Here is a 23329-nt window from a genome sequence, read left to right on the forward strand (position 1 = left end):
GGTATTATTGGATGTGAGTGTTATGTGTGAATGTGTGTCCGCGTTGTTAATTAATTAATTTATTTATTTTTATTCTTTCTTTCTTTCTTTCTTTATATATTTTTTTTCTGTGGCGCTCTCCCTCCGCTGGCTGGCGTCGGGGCTCACCGGTGCACTGGTGGAGCTCGGGGTCTGGGGGTGGATGCCCGGGGGGCTGCTGGCTCATTCCTGGTGGCTTCTCCACTGGCCCCGGCCGGCGGGGGCTTTGCTGGGACTCCTGTCCGGGGGTCGGGCGCCCCTGGGGCCTCGGATCCCTGGGGCCCGGGACTGGATCCACTTTGGGGTGGGGCTGGGCATTCTTCTGGGATTTTCTGTGTCGGTGCTTTCACTTTGATGCCGGTGCCCGGCACTACTTCAGGGTGGCCGGCTGCCGGCGGAGCCCGCGGACTCGTCCCCGTGACTCCCTGGCTCCAGGTACTCAGAGATCCACTCCCATACAGAAACATTCATATCTTCAGGTAACACAGAGTACATGTCAGACTTAATAATATTACTTTAGTGTTACTTTCAAGGTGTTGCTTTATTGTATATCTTGTACCATGTCTCTTGGTTGTGCTGTTCTTTTTTCATCTCGTTACAGGTGAGGAAGCAGACTGAAAATGTTTTGTCATTGTCTCCTTTCTATCTCTTCCTTCTTTCATCTTTTCTCTTTTATTTTTCTTCATTTTCCCTTTCTTTCTGTTTTTCTGCTCCATTTACATTGCATGTGAGTGTTATGAGTTAATGTGTGTCCGCGTTGTTAATTTATTTATTTATTTTTATTCTTTCTTTCTTTCTTTCTTTCTTTCTTTCTTTCTTTCTTTCTTTCTTTCTTTCTTTCTTTCTTTCTTTCTTTCTTTCTTTCTTTCTTTCTTTCTTTCTTTATATATTTTTTTCTGTGTATATATCTCTTCTTTCATCTTTTCTCTTTTATTTTTCAACTGTAAAACTCCCTGCATAATTATAATAAAGCAATTTATATGCATGAAAGTAAAATCTGTTGGGCTCTTTTTGGCATCAAGACAATTATTCTTATTGCCAGACAGGACACTGTTCAAAAAAAAAAAAAGAAAGAACTAGGGACAGCTGCTGATTTAAAGTTAAAACAGATTTACTTGGGTATGCAACATGTAATAAAATATGTCTCCAAGTTTACAAGAAAAAATATGCAATGCTTCATAAAATTCAACATATCTTTTTTGTTTTTTGTAGTTCAACAAGTCTCAGAAATAGCTGTGCCCATCAACCCAGAGACAGCCGACCCACAGGACACAGATTTAAAATTTTAATCTAAGAAACCTACAAGAATTAAAGCACAAATAAAACAAATCAATGTATAAATGATATTTGAAATATAAGGTTCAATATATAGACTTTGGCTGTTAATGACATATAAGACAAATTTCTAAATTTGATTTTGCTGCTTGTGAAGGATGATAATCACTGATGCCCATGTAACATGTTTACACTGTAGTTATTGCAGTTTTCTTTTCATTAAACTGGATTTAATCAGAAAACTACTTTGTTATGAATATAATATATATTTATATGAATATAAATATTAAGTTTTAGCTGAGACACTAAACAGACTTTGAGGTTAAAAACATATAAATTCAGCTCTAGAAAAGCTCACTAATTGTTAGCAATTATTTCTCTGCTTCTGATTGAAACTCCTTTTATTGTTTTAATTTTATTAACTTCCCACTTTCTCTGTGCTATTCATGTTAGCTAAATCTCTAGAGTTTCCAGAAACCTCTCCATGTCAAGCCGCTGTGTTTCATAATTTTTCTTTTCCTCATTTAGTTTCCACTGTGACTGAAGCAGTATTTCTTTTTTCTTTATAAACGTGTCCTTGTCAACAGCTTCTTTGTCAGTTATTTTCTCCTCCACCGACTGAAGTTCCTTTTTAGTTTCCTCTCTTTTATTGTCAACATCTTGGAGTTGTTTGTCCAGATGAGCTTTCTTTTCCTCTAGTTGTATTTTTACTTTTTTCAGTTTGTCTCTTCTAATGTGTGACAAAGCAAATGCTAGAAAAAAAGCACAAAAAGAATATCTTTAAGGTTCCAGAATGTGATAAAGAATGCAAAAAGACGATTTGTGTATTTTTTTTTTATTTTAAAAAGTATCCTGTATTGTTTTAAGAGAATAATTTTGATGCTTCAATATTTTTTCATCAATCATCCACTGAAAATGCTCCAATTTATTTCTGTAACTAACCCCACTATAATCACTACACTGAGGAATTTAATTTAGTTGATCCCATTGATTTAGTAATATTTCAGCTGACTTACTGGTTTCATCATCTTCAGTCTCAATTTCAGCACAGTCTTCAATAGGTTTTTTAAGAGTCCCTAGAAGAAATGGTTCTTGCTGACCTCTTCTTGCCTCACTGTCCTGGATGGTGGACTGCCTTGACTTGTAATCTATCAACAAATAAGAATGATACAAAAACACAGATTAAAAGTTTGTTGTATTGTTAAAAATATAACACTGCTGTTTTTTTTTTCAAAGTAATCTAATTAGAACATATTTAAATTTGAGTAATTTGCCAAATACACAAAAAAAATATCTTACATCTGTATTTCCATCGAAAGACAATGGATATCAACACATCGATCGTGATGCCAATAGTACAACATATTAGAGCCCATTTCACAGAATTCGATTGGTCCATTGTTTGTGTAGAATTATCTGCAATTAAGTAAAAAAAAAAGGTTAGGACACATACAGTTTTTAAGCAAATACCTGTGCTATTTTAAGAGGACATAATTTTTGCTAAATAATCTCAAACATTCTACAAAATAACATCCATCCATCTTCTTCCGCTTATCTGGGGTCTGGTCGCAGGGGTCACAGCTTGAGTAGGGAGGCCCAGATGTCCCTCTCTCCAGCCACTCCGGCCAGCTCCTCTGGTGGAATCCCAAGGTATTCCCAGGCAAGCCAAGAAACATAGTCCCTCCAACGTGTCCTGGGTCTCTCCTGAGCCTCCTCCTGGTGGGACATGCCTGGAACACCTCACCAGGGAGACGTCCAGGAGGCATCCTAACCAGATGTCCGAGCCTCCTCAACTGGCTCCTCTCGACGTGGAGGAAAAAAATACAACTGGTTTTAAATGAATTTTAATGTGGATTTACAGTAAAATTTGCGATGATATGAGCTTACTCGACTTAATCCCTATGCACACTACCCTTTTAAAGCTGTTACGAGAACGGTCCGAACAATGTAACCGAGATAAGTGTTGAGTGTAAATGGAATGCAACTGAACTGTACCGTGCCAGACACAACCAAACTGCACAAAATCTAGAACTAGTATAACAGTTGGGCTTGGCAGGGATCAGTTGTTGCTCGGCTCTCTGATAACAAATAGATCTGATTTGATCTTACCACATAGTCTCCTATTTACAGTCAGCTGACTCACTTTGCTGGTTTTCCAGCGTGCCTTCTTCACCTGACATTCCACAAACGAGAAACATCACTAATATAGAACGCTGCCATTTTTTTTTTTTGCGTAATTCCCCTTGAGACATGCAGTTCTGTGGACTGCTGATAGGAGGTGAGAACCATGCTAGCATGATTTGTCATAAGAACCAAGCTCAACATGTTTAACTGATCCAAGCTAGTGTAAATGTGGCAATATTCAGATATCTCTATGAGTGCTACCATTTAATCTCACAATCCATCACATACATTCACATTTTTACCTTGATTGTTTGCTTTGACCAACTTTGGCAGAACAGCTCAGATCTTTCATCTCCAGCAAAAAATTGTCTTAGTGTGGCACTCCTTTTTATTTCCATATCTAAGCCATTCCAAAACATAACTCCTGTTGGGCTGAGCACCAGGCTTGCCCGCATGGTGCAAACACCACATCTTCTCAACACAAATTCTCCGCTTAAATTATAATTCTCTTCTCTACTGTTGGACATTTTTTGTATAATGCCAGGAGGTAAATCATTGTTTGCTTTGTACACTTTTCGGAGGATGTGGGATTAAAGGGAGTTCGTGTGGAAAAAAAGTTTATTTGTATGTTTATTTAATACAGCTAGCTCTAACATATCCAGTGTCCAGCAGCTGAGGTCTCCGTGATACTATAGATACTTTTTTTTTTAAGTATCTATAGGCTTTTCATTGATTTTAATATATATTTAGTAAGTGATTTAGTTAGTGAGGACAAATTAGAAAAGCATTTGCTCTCAGTTTCTAAAAATCTTTTTGAAGTTGTTTCTCCTAACTTCATTGTTTGACAGATGAGAAATAATACATAATTATCTATCCTCTCTCACTTATTCTGTCAGGATTGCAATGGAGCCTGTGCACGTCCTGCAGTCTATCGGCAAAAGGCAGGATACACAAATCAATTGCTTTAAATTAGCTTTCATAGCTAATTTTACCTTATTCATCTTTACATTTACTGAATAATTCTTTAAGATATTTTGGTTCTCAGACATAAAATATATGCTGAAAATGATGCTACAATTGCCTCACTGTATTGAAAATGTATTCATTATGTATCCATAGCCATTCATTTTTGCCTTGTCCTACAGTGTGTACATAGATTTACTTTAGTTGAATTTTACGACCTTACTTAAGATAGAATGAGTTGTGAATTTATTTTATGTGTTAACTGTTTGATCATGATTGATCATGAGCTTATATCACACTTTCTTCTGTTGTACTAACACGCAAGTATGGTCCTGTGCTTGCAGGCCATGTGGTCGCAGAACAACATGCTGCAGACTAAAAGTTACCTAACCCCATTATAATAACTAAACTGAACAATTTAATCTATTTCACCCCTTTAATGTAGAAATAATTCAGCTGACTCACTGGTTTCATCTTGCTCAGTCTCAATTCTAGCGCAGTCTTCACTAGGCTTGTTCCAGGCACATCCCACAGGGAGGAGGCCCAGGGGGAGACCCAGGACACGCTGGAGGGACTATGTTTCTCGGCTGGCCTGGGAGTACCTTGGGATTCGCCCAGAGGAGCTGGCCCAAGTGGCTGGGGATAGGGACATCTGGGCCTCCCTACTAAAGCTGCTACCCCAGCGACCCGACCCCGGATAAGCAGAAGAAGATGAATGGAATGATGGATATATCACAGATAAAACTTTTATTGTATTGTTAGAAATATAACACTGCTGTTTTTCAAAGTAATCTAAATAAAATATAAATACATTTGAGTAGTTTGCCAAATACACAAAAAATAACTTACACCTGTATATCCATTGAAAGGCAAAAAATATCGACACACCAATCTCCATGACAGTGGTACAACATACTAGAGTCCATTTCACAGAATTCCAATGATCCGTTGTTTGTGTAGAATTATCTGCAATTAAGTTAAAAAAAAGGTTAGGACACATACAGTTTTTAGGCAAATAAAAACATACAACAATATCTACATTACAAATGTAGGTAATATATGGTCTTACTCAGGATTTCATAATCCTGACCATCAGGGTCTGTCTTCCTGTTGCTACATTGTAGATGTTTCTGCTTCAACACTGAAAGCCCAGAATTGAGCATGCCTTGTTGAGCTTCAAAGAAAAAACATTTTTTTAAATGCAGAAGAAAAAAATATGTTTCAGAAAAACTGTTTATTAAAACCTAAAAATTTAGAAATAAAAAAAAAAGAATGCAGGGTTCTATTTGACAAAATCTAGATCTGCTTTACAAAAGCCAAGCCCTGCTCCACAGGTGCGGCTATATCAAGCAAGGTAGAAGCAACAAAACTAAATGCAGGTCTTGAGTTTTGTACAGGAGACCATGAGGCCAATCACAGAATCACTGAACAAACAATAGCACATCGACTACATGCCTTAATAGCCTGAAATACACACTTTCCTACCATTTCTCTTAAAGGAGAATTCCGGTTTTTAACACTTTTAGCCCATTTTCTGTAGTGTCCAGGATAAAATCAAATGATCGACACCAACATTTTGACAATTGGTCCTGTCTCTGCTTTTTGGCTCATTTAGAATCCACCCCTGGCTGCTTCAGAATGGCTTCCCTAGTGCATGTCCGATAATGTCCTTAAAACAACCTTAAACGTTCTTTTTTTAAAATATGCTACTCATCGGGTCATCAGCGCTGTTCAATGACGTTCCAAAAAAAGTTTCGTAAAGAAAAAACGTTCCTGTAGTGTTTTATTTAGCATTTTGTAAATCCCATTGAGTTCTGTTGGAATAGTCAATATTCCGCTGCCACCGGAAACGGAAATGGGGCCTGTTTACACAGTTGTAGTCTTTTCGCTTCACTCTGTGTACTCCGACGTCGAGAATCAAGAATCCACCTTTCGTATTCCATTTTCAGAGTTTTTTAAAGTGTTTAACAGAGACGTTAGCACCTCGACGTCGGAGTACACAGAGTGAAGCGAAAAGACTACAACTGTGTAAACAGGCCCCATTTCCGTTTCCGGTGGCAGCGGAATATTGACTATTCCAACAGAACTCAATGGGATCTACAAAATGCTAAATAAAACACTACAGGAACGTTTTTTCTTTACGAAACTTTTTTTGGAACATCATTGAACAGCGCTGACGACCCGGTGAGTAGCATATTTAAAAAAAAGAACATTTAAGGTTGTTTTAAGGACATTATCGGACATGCACTAGGGAAGCCATTCTGAAGCAGCCAGGGGTGGATTCTAAATGAGCCAAAAAGCAGAGACAGGACCAATTGTCAAAATTTTGGTGTCGATCATTCGATTTCATCCTGGACACTACAGAAAATGGGCTAAAAGTGTTAAAAACCGGAATTCTCCTTTAACTGAATACATTACAACTAATGAGTTATTTTTTAACTATTAACCTTAGCTATTCTCTTCTCAGAGTACTCAGTCTCTCTGTGGTGAAGTGGCTTAAGTCTTTGCCTTCAATGTAGGATATTAGGTATTGAATCCTGGGTACTTCATGAAATTCATCTGATATTCAACTTTATCTTAACTTTATTAAAGAGGAGATATGATCTTTACATTTTTGTTGTTACAACATTCTGTTATTCTCAAAAATTACACCAGCAGAACATCTGGCCCTTAAAACAAACAAAGATAGGCCTATTTTAGAAGAGCTCCTGGGCAAAAAAGGTTTGGAAGCAATAAAATGTGCTCGGATAATAATTCACATAATATATATACATGTTTTTGATAGTGGTGGGCCATTATCGGGCGATAAAAAAAAATATTGCCGTTAATCTATATATGGTTTGGGGCGTAGTGACTGTCCTTTCCTGCAATTCAGATGGAGCTCATTATAGCAAGCACCTTTTCCTACAATTCAAACTGAGTTTAAGGCAGTGTTTCACAAACCTGCCTGCCACAGCAGAGGAGAGCTAATCCAAGTCTCGCTGACCTAAATCTAACCACAGAAGGAAGACGGCAGGGCCCATCCACTGACCAATCCAATAGTGGCCCTGCATGCATGAGAGGAGCTGCCTACGCTGCTACATGAGGACTGCCATTGCCAGCTAACTGCCGTAGCTAAAGGGAGACATCATTGGCTACCATGAGTTATACCTGTAATGAGGGATTCTAATATTTCAATTAAAAACTGGTTGTGGGAATGGTGACCGCTGTGAAGCATCAGTCAAATGCTTGATGTCCAAAATGTTGTGGTTTATTCACCATCAAAGAAGATCCATACAATATTTGTATACTGGTGGGTTTAAAGCAGATACAGAGTGTGTGTGTGTGGTTCTACAAACAGAAAAAGCAGAAAATAAACCTAATTAGCATTGCCATGTGGCTGGCTGGACATCATAATTACAATTACCAACTATCATCAAAAATATAATAAAAATACACATCTATCTGTAAATAATAATGTCAGTAATTTACTTACATATCCTTGGACGCACACAGAACACAAAAACCAGTGGATGGCGAACTAAACCAAAGATACAAAGCAGATTGTGTCTTCAACTATCCTTCATCTGAACTGCCATCTTAGTATTGAAGGAAATTAACAGAGAACATGACTGGGCAAAAACCCCAGCCTGCAATACCTACCACTAACCAGAGGGGGGAGCTGAGTGGCTACTTCTACACACCACACATCAAACAATCCCAAACCCAAAGTCCTTCAATACAGCCGCCCCCAAATATGCAAAGTCATATTTGTTATCCTGGAGAAGGACTGCCATTGAGAGCAGTCTCTGGAAGGCCTGGCAGTGGGACCAGACGGGCAACTGGCCTGGTGTAGCTCCGGTCGTTGACCTGGATGTCCGCTGTCCGGATCCTCCCGTCTGCACTCGGGGTGACCTTCGTTATACGACCTACAGGCCACGAGACTCTGGGAAGTTGTGGGTCCACAATCATAGCAACAGCACCTGGCTGTAGCGGAGTGGTGTCCCTCTGCCATTTCGATCGTGTCTGGAGGAATGGCAGGTGGTGTCTTATAAACTTCCTCCAGAACTGGTCAGCCAAGACCTGGGTATGTCTCCAGCGGCGTCGGCTCAGCAGCTCAGATTCCGTGTACACAACCTGAGGCAAAGAGGGGTCCTGCCGCCCCATCAAGAGCATGTTGGGTGTCACTGGATCTGGGTCTGCGATGTCACTGGATACATAACCCAGTGGCTTCGAATTGAGTATGCCCTCAATTTCAATAAGGACTGTGTGAAGGACCTCTTCTGTCACAGTCTGTGACTGGATGGTGGCATACAGGGCCGACTTGATGGACCTGATCTCTCTCTCCCAGGCCCCTCCAAAGTGGGGTGCACTTGGTGGATTAAACTGGAACTTCACCTGGTGCTTAGCCAGCTCGGACTGTAGGGCAGGGTGCATTGCTTTGAAGGAGTCGTGCAGTTCCCTCTCCCCTCCTCTGAAATTCGTGCCCTGGTCCGAGAGTAACTCAGCAGGTTTCCCTCTGCGGGAGATGAATCGGCGGAGTGCCATCAGAAAGGAATCCTGGTCCAGACTACTCAAGAGGTCTATGTGGACGGCGCGGGTAGTGAGGCACTTGAATAGTATACCCCAGCGCTTCTCCTGTCGTCGTCCTACCTTGACAGTAAGAGGACCGAAACAATCCATACCGGTGGAGAAGAACGGTGGCTTCAGCAACCGCAGACGTGCAGGTGGTAAGTCTGCCATCTGTGGTATAACTGGTTTTGCCCTCCATCTCTGGCACTCAGTACATGAATGTTGATGCCGCTTCACCGCCTCTCGTCCACGGAGGATCCAGTACTTCCGACGTAATTCAGCATAGAGGCGCTCAGATCCTGGGTGGCGAAGATCGCAGTCGACACTTTGGATTATGAGCCTGGTGACTGGGTGGGCTGGATCCAGGACGATAGGGTGAATGCTCTCAGCCTCAAGCAGGTCGCTGCGCCGCAGTCTTCCTCCAACCCGAATCAACTTGAGCTGTTTGTCATACTCAGGGGCAAGGGCGATGAGACGACTGGTGGAGGGGACTGGTTTGCTCTCTGACAGGTGCTTGAGGTCCTCTGGGAAGCATTCCACCTGCACTTGTCTCAGCAGGTCTCTCTCAGCATTACGATAGTCCTCGGCTGCTGGAGTAGAATGGTCCTTTGCCGTCCCGTGACGCTCCTGGACCACTGCTTCCATTAACTCTTTAAAACTGCTGAACTGGCTTGTGTCAGGTAAGTAGAGGAGTGGGGCAGTGGTTATGGAGCCACAGAATGTGGTTTTGCGCAACTCTTCACCCTCCAGGGACTCCGCTGTGGGTTTGGTTGGCCAGTGTTCAGGGGACTGATGCAGGAATGCTGGGCCGTGGCTCCAACGACTGCTTTTCCCTGCAAGGTCTCTTAGGCTCTTCCCACGGGTTATGTCGTCTGCGGGATTGTTTGCAGAGTCCACGTACCTCCAGGATTGGGCCTCGCTTATCTCCTGGATTTCAGCGACTCTGGCACCCACGAACACCTTGAATCTGCAGGAGTCTGACTGGATCCAAGTCAGGACAGTGGTTGAGTCCGTCCAGAGCGTCACCTCATCGAGTCTCAGGGTTAGCTCATGCTGTAGGAGCTTGGCCAGCTGGGCACCTGTCAAGGCTGCGCACAGTTCCAGCCTGGGCATTGTCTGCTGGCGCTTGGGGGCTACTCTTGATCGCGCTGTCAGGAAAGCTACTTCCACCTTCTTGCCTGGTATTTCTGTACGCAAGTATGCTACTGAGCCATAAGCTTTCTCAGATGCGTCACAGAAAATTTGCAGGCTTCGCAGAGCAGCAGGGTTGTCCAGAGGGGGGCTTGTATAACAACGAGGTAGGACAATCTCTGGAAGGTGTTGCAGCTCGGCTTCCCAACTCAGCCACGCCTTGAGAGCATCCGCTGGCAAGGAGGGATCATCCCATTCTCTTTCCTTCTTCCATAGGTACTGCACAATGATCTTGGCTCGCGTGGTGAAGGGTATGAGAAAACCTAGTGGATCATAAAGCCTTGCCAGCGTGCTGTAGATGTTCCTCATGGTAGGAGTAGGGCTTTCTGCAAGGTGATACTTGTAGCCTAGAGTGTCTGACGCACACAGCCAACGGAGTCCAAGGGTGAGCTCTTGAGGATCTTCATGGGATTCTGTGAGCCATAGCTCACTGCTCTCAGATCTTGACTCCTTCGGCAGATGGCTGATGACTTCCGGGACATTGCTAGCCCATTGGCGCAGATCGAAGCCACCTGTGGTAAGCTGGGCCCTGAGTTTGTCAACCAGCTGATGGGCTTCTTCAGTGGAGGGGAGACTTTGCAGGTGGTTATCTACATAGAAGCACCGCTCAATGGAAAAACGAACTTCATCCCCTGGTTGACAGTGGTCTGCCACATGCTTCTGCAGTGCATACGTTGCACAGCAGGGGCTGCATGTGGTTCCAAAGGGGAGGACTTGCCATTCATAGACATCTGGTGGTACTCCTCCTTTCAGATCCCTCCACAAGAAGCGCAGCAAAGGTCTGTCCTCTGGTAACAACCGCACCTGGTGGAACATGCCCTTGATGTCACTGCTGAGGGCGATAGCATGTTCCCGGAATCTTAGCAGGACACCAAGAATGCTGGAGGTAAGGGTCGGACCAGGTAGCAGTAACTCATTCAGGTTCTGGCCTTTATAGGTGTAGGAGCAGTTAAACACAATCCTATTTTTCCCATTGTGCGTCACCATGTGATGTGGGATAAACCAGGATTCGGTTGACTCGTTCACCTCCTCATCTTCAATCTTGACAACATAGCCGGCCTGTTTGAGTTTCAAGATCTCAGCCCCATAGGCTGCTGCTTTCTCTGGGTCTTTAAGCAGACGTCTTTCAGTGCTCCTCAGATTGGCTAGGACAGCTTCTTTGGGAGTGCGGAGGCAGGGCATATCCTTCACACGTAGCAGTGGTGTGGCGTAGCGCAAGACTCCATCAACCTCCACCCGTACTGTCTTCGTGTCAAGCATGTGCACCGCCTCTTGGTCCTGCCTCGAGCGCGTCACCAGCCTTTCACTTTTGTATGGCACCACATCCATCTGCCATAACTTCTCCACATGGTGTTGGAGCTGCTCTGAGGGTGAAAGTACGCCAATGTTCAAACAAAGTTCAGGCTGGAGTTGTTGCCGAACAACACTAGTGGGCCCTTGGATGACCCAGCCCAGTCTGGTCTTCACAGCCGCTGGTCCTCCTGGTGGCCCCAATCGGACTGGCTCTGTCGGGGTAATCAGGTGAGGATGGTCAGATCCAATGAGGACCATTGGCTGAACTCTATCTAGCGTTCTGAGCGGCAGGCCTTGCAGGTGTCTGTACCGGCGCTGGAGCATCTTAACAGGCTGAGAGTGTTCTGCCAATCCCAGAAGGTCTGCAGTAAAGGCTCTCTGGATCTGGAAGGTCTTTTGCGGTTGACCGGCAGGTGAAATGGTGAATGAGACAGAAAAGCCCTGCAGCACTTTAAGGTCTTGGTGCACTGTTCTAAGAGCAATCTCCTCTGGCTCACCTGTCAGATGTAAGGCCTTTGTAGCAGCTTGAAGGAGCATTGTTCGCTCTGAGCCATCATCAAGTATTGCATAAGTCTCCAAAGCCTTCTCCCCATGGTGTAGCACCACCTTCAACACCTTTAAGAGCACTTGGCTGGAGCCTGCCTTACGATCTAGATAGAGTACTTCGTTGGTCGGAGCACTCACAAGGAAGGATTTCTCCTCAGTGGCTGGTTTTGCGTTGAGGTCATGAAGGGCGTCCAGATGTCTCCCTCCACAGGACTTACACCTAGCCTTCAGTCGACATTGGGCGGCTTGATGGGAACGAGCACAACGCCAGCACCTTCTGTTGCTCTTGATCCAGGCACTGCGCTGCTCAGTAGTGAGCTGACTGAACGTAGTACACTGGTTCAAGTAGTGCTGGGCATTGGTACAGTATGGGCATGATGGCAGGATCTTGCTTGCAGGACTGGCGTTAGCCGATGTACTGTCTGGGGACTTCTCAGTACTGTGGAGTACAGTAGTGGGCATAGCTGACTTTGAATCCTTTCGTCGCTCTTTCTTTCCCTCTGTGGTCTCTTTCACTTCTCTGAACAAGCACTGCCCATACTCTTGGACCTTTAGCTCGAACTCTAGCCAGTCAGAGAAGTCGAACAATGTAGGGACTCGAACATTGAATGGATGCACATATTTCATGAAATCAGCACGCCGTTCCTGTGGGAGCTTGGACATCAGCCTGGTTACATGCGACCCACACTTTAGCTCTATATGACCCTCTTCTCCCAGCTTGTCGAGCATACCAACCAAAGCTCTCACTCTGAGGGCAAACCTCTTGAAGGCGGCTGCATCATGGCTTCGGATGCTGGGTGCCTCCATTAACTCTGCAATGCGCCGTAACGCCAACTGATGGGGTTGCCCATAATGCACGGTTAGTGAGGCCATGGTGTCCGTATATGGTTGGGAGGAGTTCATATAGGAGTCTGCTATGAGGAGTGCATCTTCAAATTTCAGATGGTCCAGAAGTATTTGGTATTTAAACCTTTCTGTAGCATCTGCAGGGAGAAGGTTCTCAAGTGAGTCTTTCATCCTATTAAACTCACGGGGGTCCCCTTTAGTGAAGTCTGGAATGGTAGCTTTAGGCCCTCTATAGACACTTTCTCTCTGTCGGTGGGCATAGGCTCCCTCATGGCTAGGGTCAGTGAATGGGGCTTGGCGTCCAGAGCTCGGATGAATGGGTCCAGCTTGAGTGGACAGTTGCTCTGGCCGGTGAGTGTGTCCTTGAGACACAGATCCCTCAGAATACTGCTCACAGTACTCAGCCACCCTTAGTGGGGGCTCTGGGGCCCTCCCCATCTTTCTAAGACAGGCTGTCAGCTCTTCCACGAGAGACACTGGCAGAGGAACTGCTGCCGATGAATACGGCGTGTCGTCCTCTGCTACAGATGGGGGAGGAGGAGGCCATTCCCCATCGTCAGCTTCATCCTTCACAGCTACACCCATGGGGGGAGCAGGTGCCGTCATGGCCTGTGGAGCTGACTGTGAGAGGCTGCGAGGCACTGCATCCACAGGTGGCACTGGCGGTATGCGTGCTGGTAAATGGGTAACAGGATCTGGCCGTAGAGAGGAGGGAGGAGGAGGCCCGGATATGTCTGGCTGTTTACTTGTATTGAGCTGCCTTTGTATCTCCATTACAGTGGCCTGAAGCCTGCGATTCTCTTCCTTAACCTGACGCAGCTCCTCTTGCATAGCAGGTGAGGGGTCTGGTGGTGCTCTCATAAACTGTGGATCAGGGGTGCTACTATACTGGAGTCCCGAGTACACCGACTCTCTGGGATACTTTGGTCGAGCATCATACAATGGGGTCCACGGGTTAGAGAGCACAGATGAAGCAGAGCTGTCTCCACGCCTCTCCCGACTGTAGTATGGCTGCTGGGTTAGGAGATCATGCTGGCTTGGTGCTGCTGTAGCGAAGGGATGTCTATCCATGGGTGGCAGCTGCACTTCGTAATCATCCATCCATGCGGGGGGACGTATCTGACGTCGCGGGCGATTATCCGCATGTGTAGTCGTATCTCTCCTCTCATGTGGAAACATTTTAAATGTGCACAGTGATCACTCTTCCCGGGTTTCGGCACCAAATGTAATGAGGGATTCTAATATTTCAATTAAAAACTGGTTGTGGGAATGGTGACCGCTGTGAAGCATCAGTCAAATGCTTGATGTCCAAAATGTTGTGGTTTATTCACCATCAAAGAAGATCCATACAATATTTGTATACTGGTGGGTTTAAAGCAGATACAGAGTGTGTGTGTGTGGTTCTACAAACAGAAAAAGCAGAAAATAAACCTAATTAGCATTGCCATGTGGCTGGCTGGACATCATAATTACAATTACCAACTATCATAAAAAATATAATAAAAATACACATCTATCTGTAAATAATAATGTCAGTAATTTACTTACATATCCTTGGACGCACACAGAACACAAAAACCAGTGGATGGCGAACTAAACCAAAGATACAAAGCAGATTGTGTCTTCAACTATCCTTCATCTGAACTGCCATCTTAGTATTGAAGGAAATTAACAGAGAACATGACTGGGCAAAAACCCCAGCCTGCAATACCTACCACTAACCAGAGGGGGGAGCTGAGTGGCTACTTCTACACACCACACATCAAACAATCCCAAACCCAAAGTCCTTCAATACAATACCATTAATCCCCCCCTACAAAGCTGCCTTTTGTTATTGCATCAGATTAATTCAAATCGTTTTGAGAGGTGCTGTTGGACGAATGGACTGAACCAAAGACAGGGCCTGCAAACAACCAAACCAAGGCGAAAGGGCCTCCCACTCCACTGAGCCAAAGCAGTAACTTCCATCCTTCCCCTTTCCATTTGATGCTTAATAAGTGCTCTGATCGAGTGTGATCGAGGTAATGTTCACTGAACAGGCTGAAAATTGCATTCTTGAGTCATTGTTCTTTTTTCATCATAAAATCGAATGAAACTCCAATGTTTTGACTGCATTTAAAATCTCTGTGTCAGGGTTTATTCACATTTATCTATTTAAAATACACTTTCAAAGCATTAAGCCTTAAAACTCCAGCATTCCTCAGAGACTCTTCAACTGACCTTTAAACCCTCTTCCCCTTTTGTGTGTTATTTGTGCTTATTTTCAGTAGTGTTTATTGTCTGTGTAGTCATTAGATATAATTATATCATGTGATTATCAGCTAATAAAGGTACCATTATTATAATATTGCATTCTAACCCATGGTGTTTTGTGTTTATTTTATACAGTGTATGATATTTCACTCAAGCTGGATTCACTCTTCTTTTACTAGCATCCGAATGAACAGAGACAGATTCATTTGGTTGCCGATTAATAACTGATAGCCATTGTCTAAATTACTAAATTGCTGGGGGAAACCGGATTTAAACTGCCGGGTTGTGGATTCCAAACTTTTCGGTAAGAGACCAAGAACCCTGGCCAGTAACCAAATTACAGTTAGAATCATTTAACTAATAATAATTAGGTTTACCCTTGATTTTATTGACCTATTAATTAACTATAACTTCCTGTTCTAGTTATTTAATGTCCTGGTAAACTTTCATCACATTTTTAACTAGTGATAAATGAAGAGCATCTAAACAGAAATGAAACTTTAACAACAGATAATGTAACTAAGGGTAGAATTTTATGGAAAGCAACAAATATGTTAGAATAAGTGGTTTACAATTTCTGTTTAAATACACTTAACGTAGTAATAATTATAAAACTAAACATTCCCAGTTTTATTTAAAATCCAAAATTTTGAAAGCACACATTTCCGCTTTACAACAACATAAAGTCCCCTCTACTGAGCTGAGACTGCAATAAGAAAGAGGGCCAAAGTGCAGCAATATAATTTCTACATAAGTGACTTAGGGATGTTACTTTCACTTTTTGTTCTGTTCAAATACATTAACATTTTGAAAACACATCAGCACACTGTTTTTATTCATGAAAGACAATTTTTCATTGTTACTTAAAAAAATTACATCATAATGGGGATGATTTTTAAATGGAGCATTTTAGGCACACTATTCTAAGAGATGGAGAAAGGCAGTTAGAGAGGTGAAAGTGTTTTTTTTTTTGTATTTGTGGGCTTCATACACAGGATTCAGAACACAAAAAATATGACTGTTATACAATGTTCATAAAGTGAATTTCCTATAAATTGGTATTTTTAAATTAAACAAAGTTGTCTCAGCAAGACATCTTAAGAAAGGCATAATGTTTTATGCTTTGAAAAATTTTAGAAAATGAATATACAACTGATTTTTAACAATGTTTGTTATTAATAAAAATGTTCTGTTTAACACAATTCACTCTATTCTTAACCCTCCTTTGATCTTATTTTTTAATCCTCAATTAAAACTTGCAAGAAATTTCTAAATAATTTTGTTGAAAATGTTTCCACCGCAAGGGCTCTGACCTCCTGACTCTGATCCTTCAATTGCAGCTCCTTGCTCTGTGTTTTTTTTTTTACAATGTTTGAGTCTTTGACTCTCTCTTTTCTAACAGATATGGTAACAGATCTGAAACCACGAGGTTTCCCACAAGATCCTGCCTCTGTATGATTTTTTAGGAAGTTATTTTCTTGTATTTCTCAGATTGTCTTTACCATTATCAATGTTAGTCTCTGTTCTAGTCTGGTCCCCACAACACTTAGACATACATTAGTTACACCTCTTCTCAAGACACCAGGACTCCATCATTCTACATAGTCCAATTACAGGCCTATTTCTAAGGTACCATTTATTTCTAAAGTCAGAAGTAGAATCAAGTTTTTTGCCAAGTAGGCTTGCATTTACATGTAATTTCACTTGGTGTTAATGATGCAGACAAATGATGTACTGTATGTATACAGAATACCGAATCTATAGCTATAAACAATATACTATATACCATATATAGAATATAGAACCTAGGCGTAAGTTCAACTGAAGAAACTCATTGCTTTCCTTCATCCACCTGCGACACAACCAATCAGCCTTGAACCACACCTCCACGAAAACCAATCAGCATCCAAAGTTAATCTTAGGCCCCGTCCACACGAAGACGAACCCTGGCCTAAACGCACAAATTTTTCACCAAACCAGCCTCTCATCCACACAAAGCCGGCGTTTCGGGGGTCTGTAAACGATCTTTTTTTTATTCAGCCTTCAGAGTGGGAAGATTCTGAAACGCCGTTTTCGCGTTTCCATCTTTACGCTCTAACCGCATATTTTCTTTTACACGCATGCGTCATAGCGTCGCCTCTAAACACGGATGCGCGACACATCACAACAACAATGGCGCAGTTGCTGCTAGTGCTACTCACCCTGCTGTCGGGCTTACAACAGAATCTTCTTCTTCTGGAATATCTCCAGGAAGAACAGAGCAATATCGACGACATAGTTCAGCACCTGAATTTGACTTAACCACGAAAATGGACCCGCAGGCCAACCATGTATAAATATTAGTGCACATGCCCAACATTTCGTCGCTTATTTTTGCTTTGGCACCACAGCGCCACTTACAGGCCTGGCATACATTTTGCAGCGTTTTCATGCATTCGTGTGGACGATCACATTTATTTTACGTCTCCGTCTTTACTGCAAATGTTTTGGAAAATATCAGCGTTTCGTGTTCGTTTTGATTTCGTGTGGACGGGGCCTGAAAAGGCCTCCGATACGCACCTGTCTGCTCCTGCGGTGGATGTGCTGTGTGACTTCATTCAGATGACCGCGTTTCAACCCACTTCCTGCCACTCCTCCTCCACATTCGTAGCGAAAGCTTCATCAGAGTATCATTCTTCCTGGACTCTTACTGTGTTCCCTGTCTAATCTTAATCGGTCCGGCAGAAGACCGCCATGTTGAGCCTGGTTCTGCCAGAGGTTTCTTCCCAACAGGGAGTTTTTCGTCTCCACTCTCGCTCCATGCTTGCTCATAATGGACAGGTTCTCTCAACCTGTGTTATCCAAACTACACTTCATCTTCCAGGTCCCTGAGTAAGGATCAGCTCTCCCCATAAAGCTCAGCATACCATCTCGCTAACCAGCAGTCTACAGACTGACCAACTTCATCTATCTCCACTCCACCACCAGTTTCAGGCCTGGGGGGAAACAGCCAAATTCTTTGCTCCTGTCCATTCATATCTATCAAAGTTGAGCGCTATGTTTCCTGCCGAGGTCTGAGTGCCAAAGACAAAGTAATTGTATCAATACATTTCTCCTAATCATCTTTTCTCTTCTTGTGAGTTTTTCAGATTGAAATAGCTATATACTAGTCTTAGACAGATAATTTTTTCTCAGTTTTTATCGAGAGGAATTTGATCTCTGTGAAATATTTCAGTCAGGGTTTAAGGCTCGACATGGTACTGAATCGTATCACTACAAGTTTGTAATAGTTTAATGATATTCTCTTGGCCTGTGACTCTATTGTATATAGCTATACGACTCTTGATAGCTGTACGATTTTAGTTCTGCTTGACCTAACAGCTACTTTTGACATGGTTGACCATCATATTGTAATTATACATCTGAATCATTCAGTAGGGATCCAGCACACTGCTCTGCATTGGTTCAGATCATATCTGACCAACCGATCTTTGTGTCAAAAATGGTAATGCCGAATCATCTTGTGGTTCTCTATCCTACTGCGTGCCACAAGGCTCAATTTTAGGGCCCCTGCACTTTTCTCTGGTCCATACTGAGAAGACATGGGATTGATTTCCAGTTTTTATGCTGATGACCTTCAAAATCATTTGCCCCTAAAGCAGTTAAGACATTTGGCAAAACTGAAACATGCCTTTTATTGAATCTCGATTTGATTACTGTAACTGACTCTATGTTGATTTATGCCCGTCTTTGCTGTCTTGCTTACAGCTAGTACACAGCTGCTTGTCCTTTAACTGTTACTCCAAATGATGATCACATCTCTACTTTCCTGGCCTCACTACAGAAGCTGCCTGTTCATTTTAGAGCTCATTTAAAAATTTAGTTTTTAACCTTGCCCCATCTGATCTCTCTGAGCTTCTTCACCCCTACTTGCCTCCTCGGCCTCTCAGGCCAGCATTACAGCAGCTCCTGCAGGTACCAATGTTTAAGAGGAAGCTCAGAGGGACCAGAGCCTTCTTTATTTCTGCCTCTTTATGGAATAACCTCCCATTTCACATTAGGGAAGCTCTTTCGCTGCTGAATTTTAAAGTGTGGCTCAACCATAATAAAACTATTTACATATATAAATCAAGCAGATTACTATGGCCTGTACCTTGTAGGGGTAATTATCTCAACATTTGACCCTGAGCATATTGAGGAGGGTTTGGATCACAATATCAAGCTATTTTAAAATGAATCTTCAAATTAATTGGCAACCAGCAAATTAAGCTTAAAACTGGGGAGATCTAATCAAACATATGTGTCTTAGTTAAAAATCATGCAGCAGTATTTTGCACCGTCTACAGACGCGACAGATGATGCAGGGGTTTTTCCTCCAAGCAGAGAGTTAGTTTCTGCTTTAGTCTCAGCCTTTTCTGTCTCTGTCATCTTTTCCTCAGGGAAGACACATCACATTACCTACTGATAGGTCCAATGCTGCCTTTGTGCAGCTTACTTCTTTCAGTATGCCCCACTGGCTTGCCACCATCAGTGGGTGAAAAACTGAATGTAGATTAAAGCTCTTCAAAGTCCCATGACTTGTATTATAAAAGTACAGGCTACAAGATAAAACTCTGAGAGTCTGATCTCGACATTTCTCCATTCTGCCTCCCACCATGTAATCAGAGAAGCTCCTGGAAGTTGGGCAGCACACTGATCTGCTGTGCTGTTGTAGCACTAAGGCTGAGTAAAAGGTTAGAAAATAGTGTTTGTAGTATAATTGCACTCATAGTTTTGATTCCATGTAAAAATTGACCCCTGTAATGAAACTTTGATTTGATCTGTGTCTATTTAATTCAATATTAGGTTATGGTTATGATGGGGATGGTTCAGGTTTACTTTTAATTACCCAACCGATCAATTAGCACCCATGATACATAGGTATAATTGTATGTTCCGTGGTATCCCTCTGTGATACTGGACCACCAAAGCAGGGTAACAGGAAATTTATCATGAACTACCAGCAGGTCAGCAGGATCTCCCTGGGGCTCCCCTGACTCCCACATTTTTCAAATAGCAATGTCTTCCAGTTTCAAGGCTGCCATCCTTGCACATTTACACATACCATGGTTCAGCTATTTATGGATATGTGACTGTCTCCATCTTCCTCACCTAGTTAATCATCACATCTTGTTTTGAATTAATCAGTTTATTTGCCACCTTTATTCTGTTGGAATGAAAGTGTGCCTTTACAATAAACAGGGGTTTTATGCTCCTCAATGTACAGACCGAGTACAGATTTCCATGACATAGAAGTAGGAACATTTACAGTTTATATCCAACTGAGGATGTTTATCATCATTTTTTGAGATGTGTTCATTGTTGTCTGAGGACACATTTGATTCAGTGTCATCATTCAAGTTTAAATCATAAAAGCTCAATCTCATGCCGAATTTTTACTCTTTTTCTTCATTAAATGAAGAGGGTCACATTTCACTGCATTTGCTAAGCTTTATTGCTTTTTATTGTTTTACCGTGGATTGGAAACATTTGTGCGGCTGCTGCAAATTTTCACAGCAGAATAAATACCACACACTTTAATGCAAAGTTGATTTTTATACATATCAAGTTCTGAGTTAAAGTTTTTTGTGCTCAGGCAGATTTTATACAAGAGGCCCCAAAACTTTTTAAAGGTCTTCAAGATGCTATAGAAATGTTCTTTTACAAACCTCTTAAGTCTTTTATAGGATAATTTGTGTTATATTTACATTTAAGTAAACACACTCCTGCTCCTACTAGTTAGGAAATTTTGTGAAAGTTACTGCTGAAATTGGATTTTATTAAAGACTATTAAAGAAAACAAGCATGCTAAGTTAAAGGTGCAAGAAAACTTTTAAAGGATAATACAGAGGATAAAAGACTGCAAAGAAAGCTAACACAAATTAAAGTAATGACTTTAAAAATTGTGAGCCATGAGAAGTAACAAAACAATATATTAATGGGAACCTACACTTACTTTTTTTAATGGCTAAGAAAATCCAGATGATGATGCAAAAAAAGCAGAGCTGAGGAACCACTTCATAGAAAGATGCCAGTAGATCGGCTGAAAAACATTTATATACAATCACCACTGTTATATAAAATCTTTTCGTTATGTGTTTTTTCCTGAATAAAGTATAGGTTAATTACTTAACCTTGATAGAGAGCTCTTCACCTCCAACCATGTGGATGAGTAGAATGACAGAAACAATGTCAAGAGAGAGGGAACCAATTAAGATGGTGACTGCAGGTGTAAATAGAAGTTGCTCAATTTCATTTGAATTTGATTTTGTAATATTCTGAAATACAACAAAAAAAGATTATTGTAAATTATATGAATTATATATATATATATATATATATATATATATATATATATATATATATATATATATATATATATATATATATATATATATATAATTATTTTTTTCTTCTCTTACCTTTTTTTCAGGTTGTGATTTGGGTTCTTGTTTAATCTCAACAGTAACCCATTTGGGTTCTTGTTTAATCTCAACAGTAACCCACTGCTGTTCCATGAATATCTTAATTGAATCTATGTTTTCATGTCTCTGGGACCATATTTCTGTGTTTAGCAGGAAATTAACCTTCCTTGGTTTTGTTGTTTCATCCTTTAGGTCATACTCTGACAATGAAGAAAGTACATCATGATAAAAGAATTAAAAGAAATCCATACAATACTCCCTCTCCCTCTACACATTCTTATATATATATATATATATATATTTGAACACATAGAGACACCTACTCGTTCCGCTATATGTATTGAAAACAATATGTTGACTACCATTTACCTTCATTGATTTTCAGTCATTTTTTTCCCTTTCTATCCCCTAACAGTAAAACTAACCCTAAACCTAACCATTACCAATGAACACCTCATCCAATTACTAACCCAAATTGCACCTTAGCACTAAACCTAACCATTAGCAAAATAGCGTGGACCAGCCAAATGTCCTCACTCTGCATCAACTTGTCCTCAATCTGATGGAGAAACTGGAAAAAAGCTCCTCAAACTGAGGGCTAAACAGGTACACTGACACACACTCGCACACATTATTAGACTTACGTGTCCATGTGGCAAATGTGAAGAACAATGCAACTGTAACAGTTTTATAAACCATGGTGATCGGGAGAGATGGAATAGTTATTTTTGCTGCAATTTGAAGACACATGAAATACACAACACAAAATAATATATGAAACATACAAAATAAAAATATATATATTACAATTGAATAGCTAATAAAGATACATTCTTACCTCCTCTGCAAAGGTATATTTCAGAGTAAGCGGTTACAGGAGTTGATTAGAGTTGGACTTTGTTCTCTGTTTACAATCACAAATTTAGGTGTGTCCACAATGGTTTGTTGGTTTGACAACCTGCTCACAGCAGGGAGGATGGATAGAAAGCCTAAAAGTCTTCAATCATTATTTTGATATAACAAAACAGAATATATTCGGAACAGCTCCAAATGACTCAAAACTAATATGGATGAGTAGAATATGGTCCATTGCTGTGACACTGCTGCTAGGGCTAGGAAGAGGGTTGAGTTCTGCAAGTGCCAGAACTCAACCCTCTTCCTAGCCCTGGCTAGGAACTGGGTTAACTGGGCATTTATCAAATCAGCAAGAAAATCATAAAAAAAAAAACACATAACAGAAGATAGCAACGAGAAAATTAAACGCAAAAACATCACAATCCCTTATGTTGCTGGAGTGTCTGAAAAGCTCAAGAGGATTTTCTTCAAACACAAAATCCCAGTACATTTCAAGCCAAACCAAACCCTTAAACAGAGGCTGGTGCATCCTAAAGATAAAACCCCCAGACCGAATATGAGCGGAGTGGTATACACTGTTCAGTGCAGGGAGGAATGCTCTGATCTTTATATTGGAGAAACCGAACAACCTCTCCACAGACGCATGGCTCAACACAGTGGACAAAGGACATTCTTTTGAGGACCAGAATGTTCACATGCTGGATAAAGAAAATAGGTGGTTTGAGAGGGGCGTGAAGGAAGCCATCTATGTCAAGAGAGAAAAACCAACTTTAAACAGAGGTGGCTGACTCAAATCCCACCTTCCAAAAACGTACAATTCAGTTATAGAGCTGATTCCTTTCAGATATTCCCACACCCCCCACCCCATCACAGAGGAACAAAGCACCTACCCGCTCCAGCCGGTGAACAATACCTCATTAACGACCGACCCTTAACAATCATAGACAGGTTTCTATTACAGGAGACAATCC

General features: G+C 41.7%; 1 protein-coding gene and 1 long non-coding RNA gene across 2 annotated transcripts; both read right to left on the reverse strand.

Moving 5' to 3' along the window:
- Positions 1-7558: 7558 nt before the first annotated feature.
- On the reverse strand, positions 7559-13547 carry LOC119796094. Its single transcript, XM_038304489.1, has 2 exons — positions 7856-13547; positions 7559-7710 (listed from the first exon to the last, which is right to left on the reverse strand). Exon 1 carries the CDS (start codon positions 13411-13413, stop codon positions 8134-8136), a length of 5280 nt encoding a protein of 1759 aa, XP_038160417.1. The 5' UTR covers positions 13414-13547; the 3' UTR covers positions 7559-7710; positions 7856-8133.
- Positions 13548-21532: 7985 nt separating this feature from the next.
- LOC119796120 lies at positions 21533-22455 on the reverse strand. The gene is made up of 3 exons (XR_005282420.1): positions 22342-22455; positions 22148-22234; positions 21533-21703 (listed from the first exon to the last, which is right to left on the reverse strand). It is a non-coding gene; the product is annotated as an uncharacterized LOC119796120 (long non-coding RNA).
- Positions 22456-23329: the final 874 nt, after the last annotated feature.

This window comes from Cyprinodon tularosa, unplaced genomic scaffold (assembly GCF_016077235.1).
Source record: "Cyprinodon tularosa strain WSP-4 unplaced genomic scaffold, ASM1607723v1 ctg1142, whole genome shotgun sequence".
In the NCBI taxonomy this organism is placed as follows: domain Eukaryota; kingdom Metazoa; phylum Chordata; class Actinopteri; order Cyprinodontiformes; family Cyprinodontidae; genus Cyprinodon; species Cyprinodon tularosa.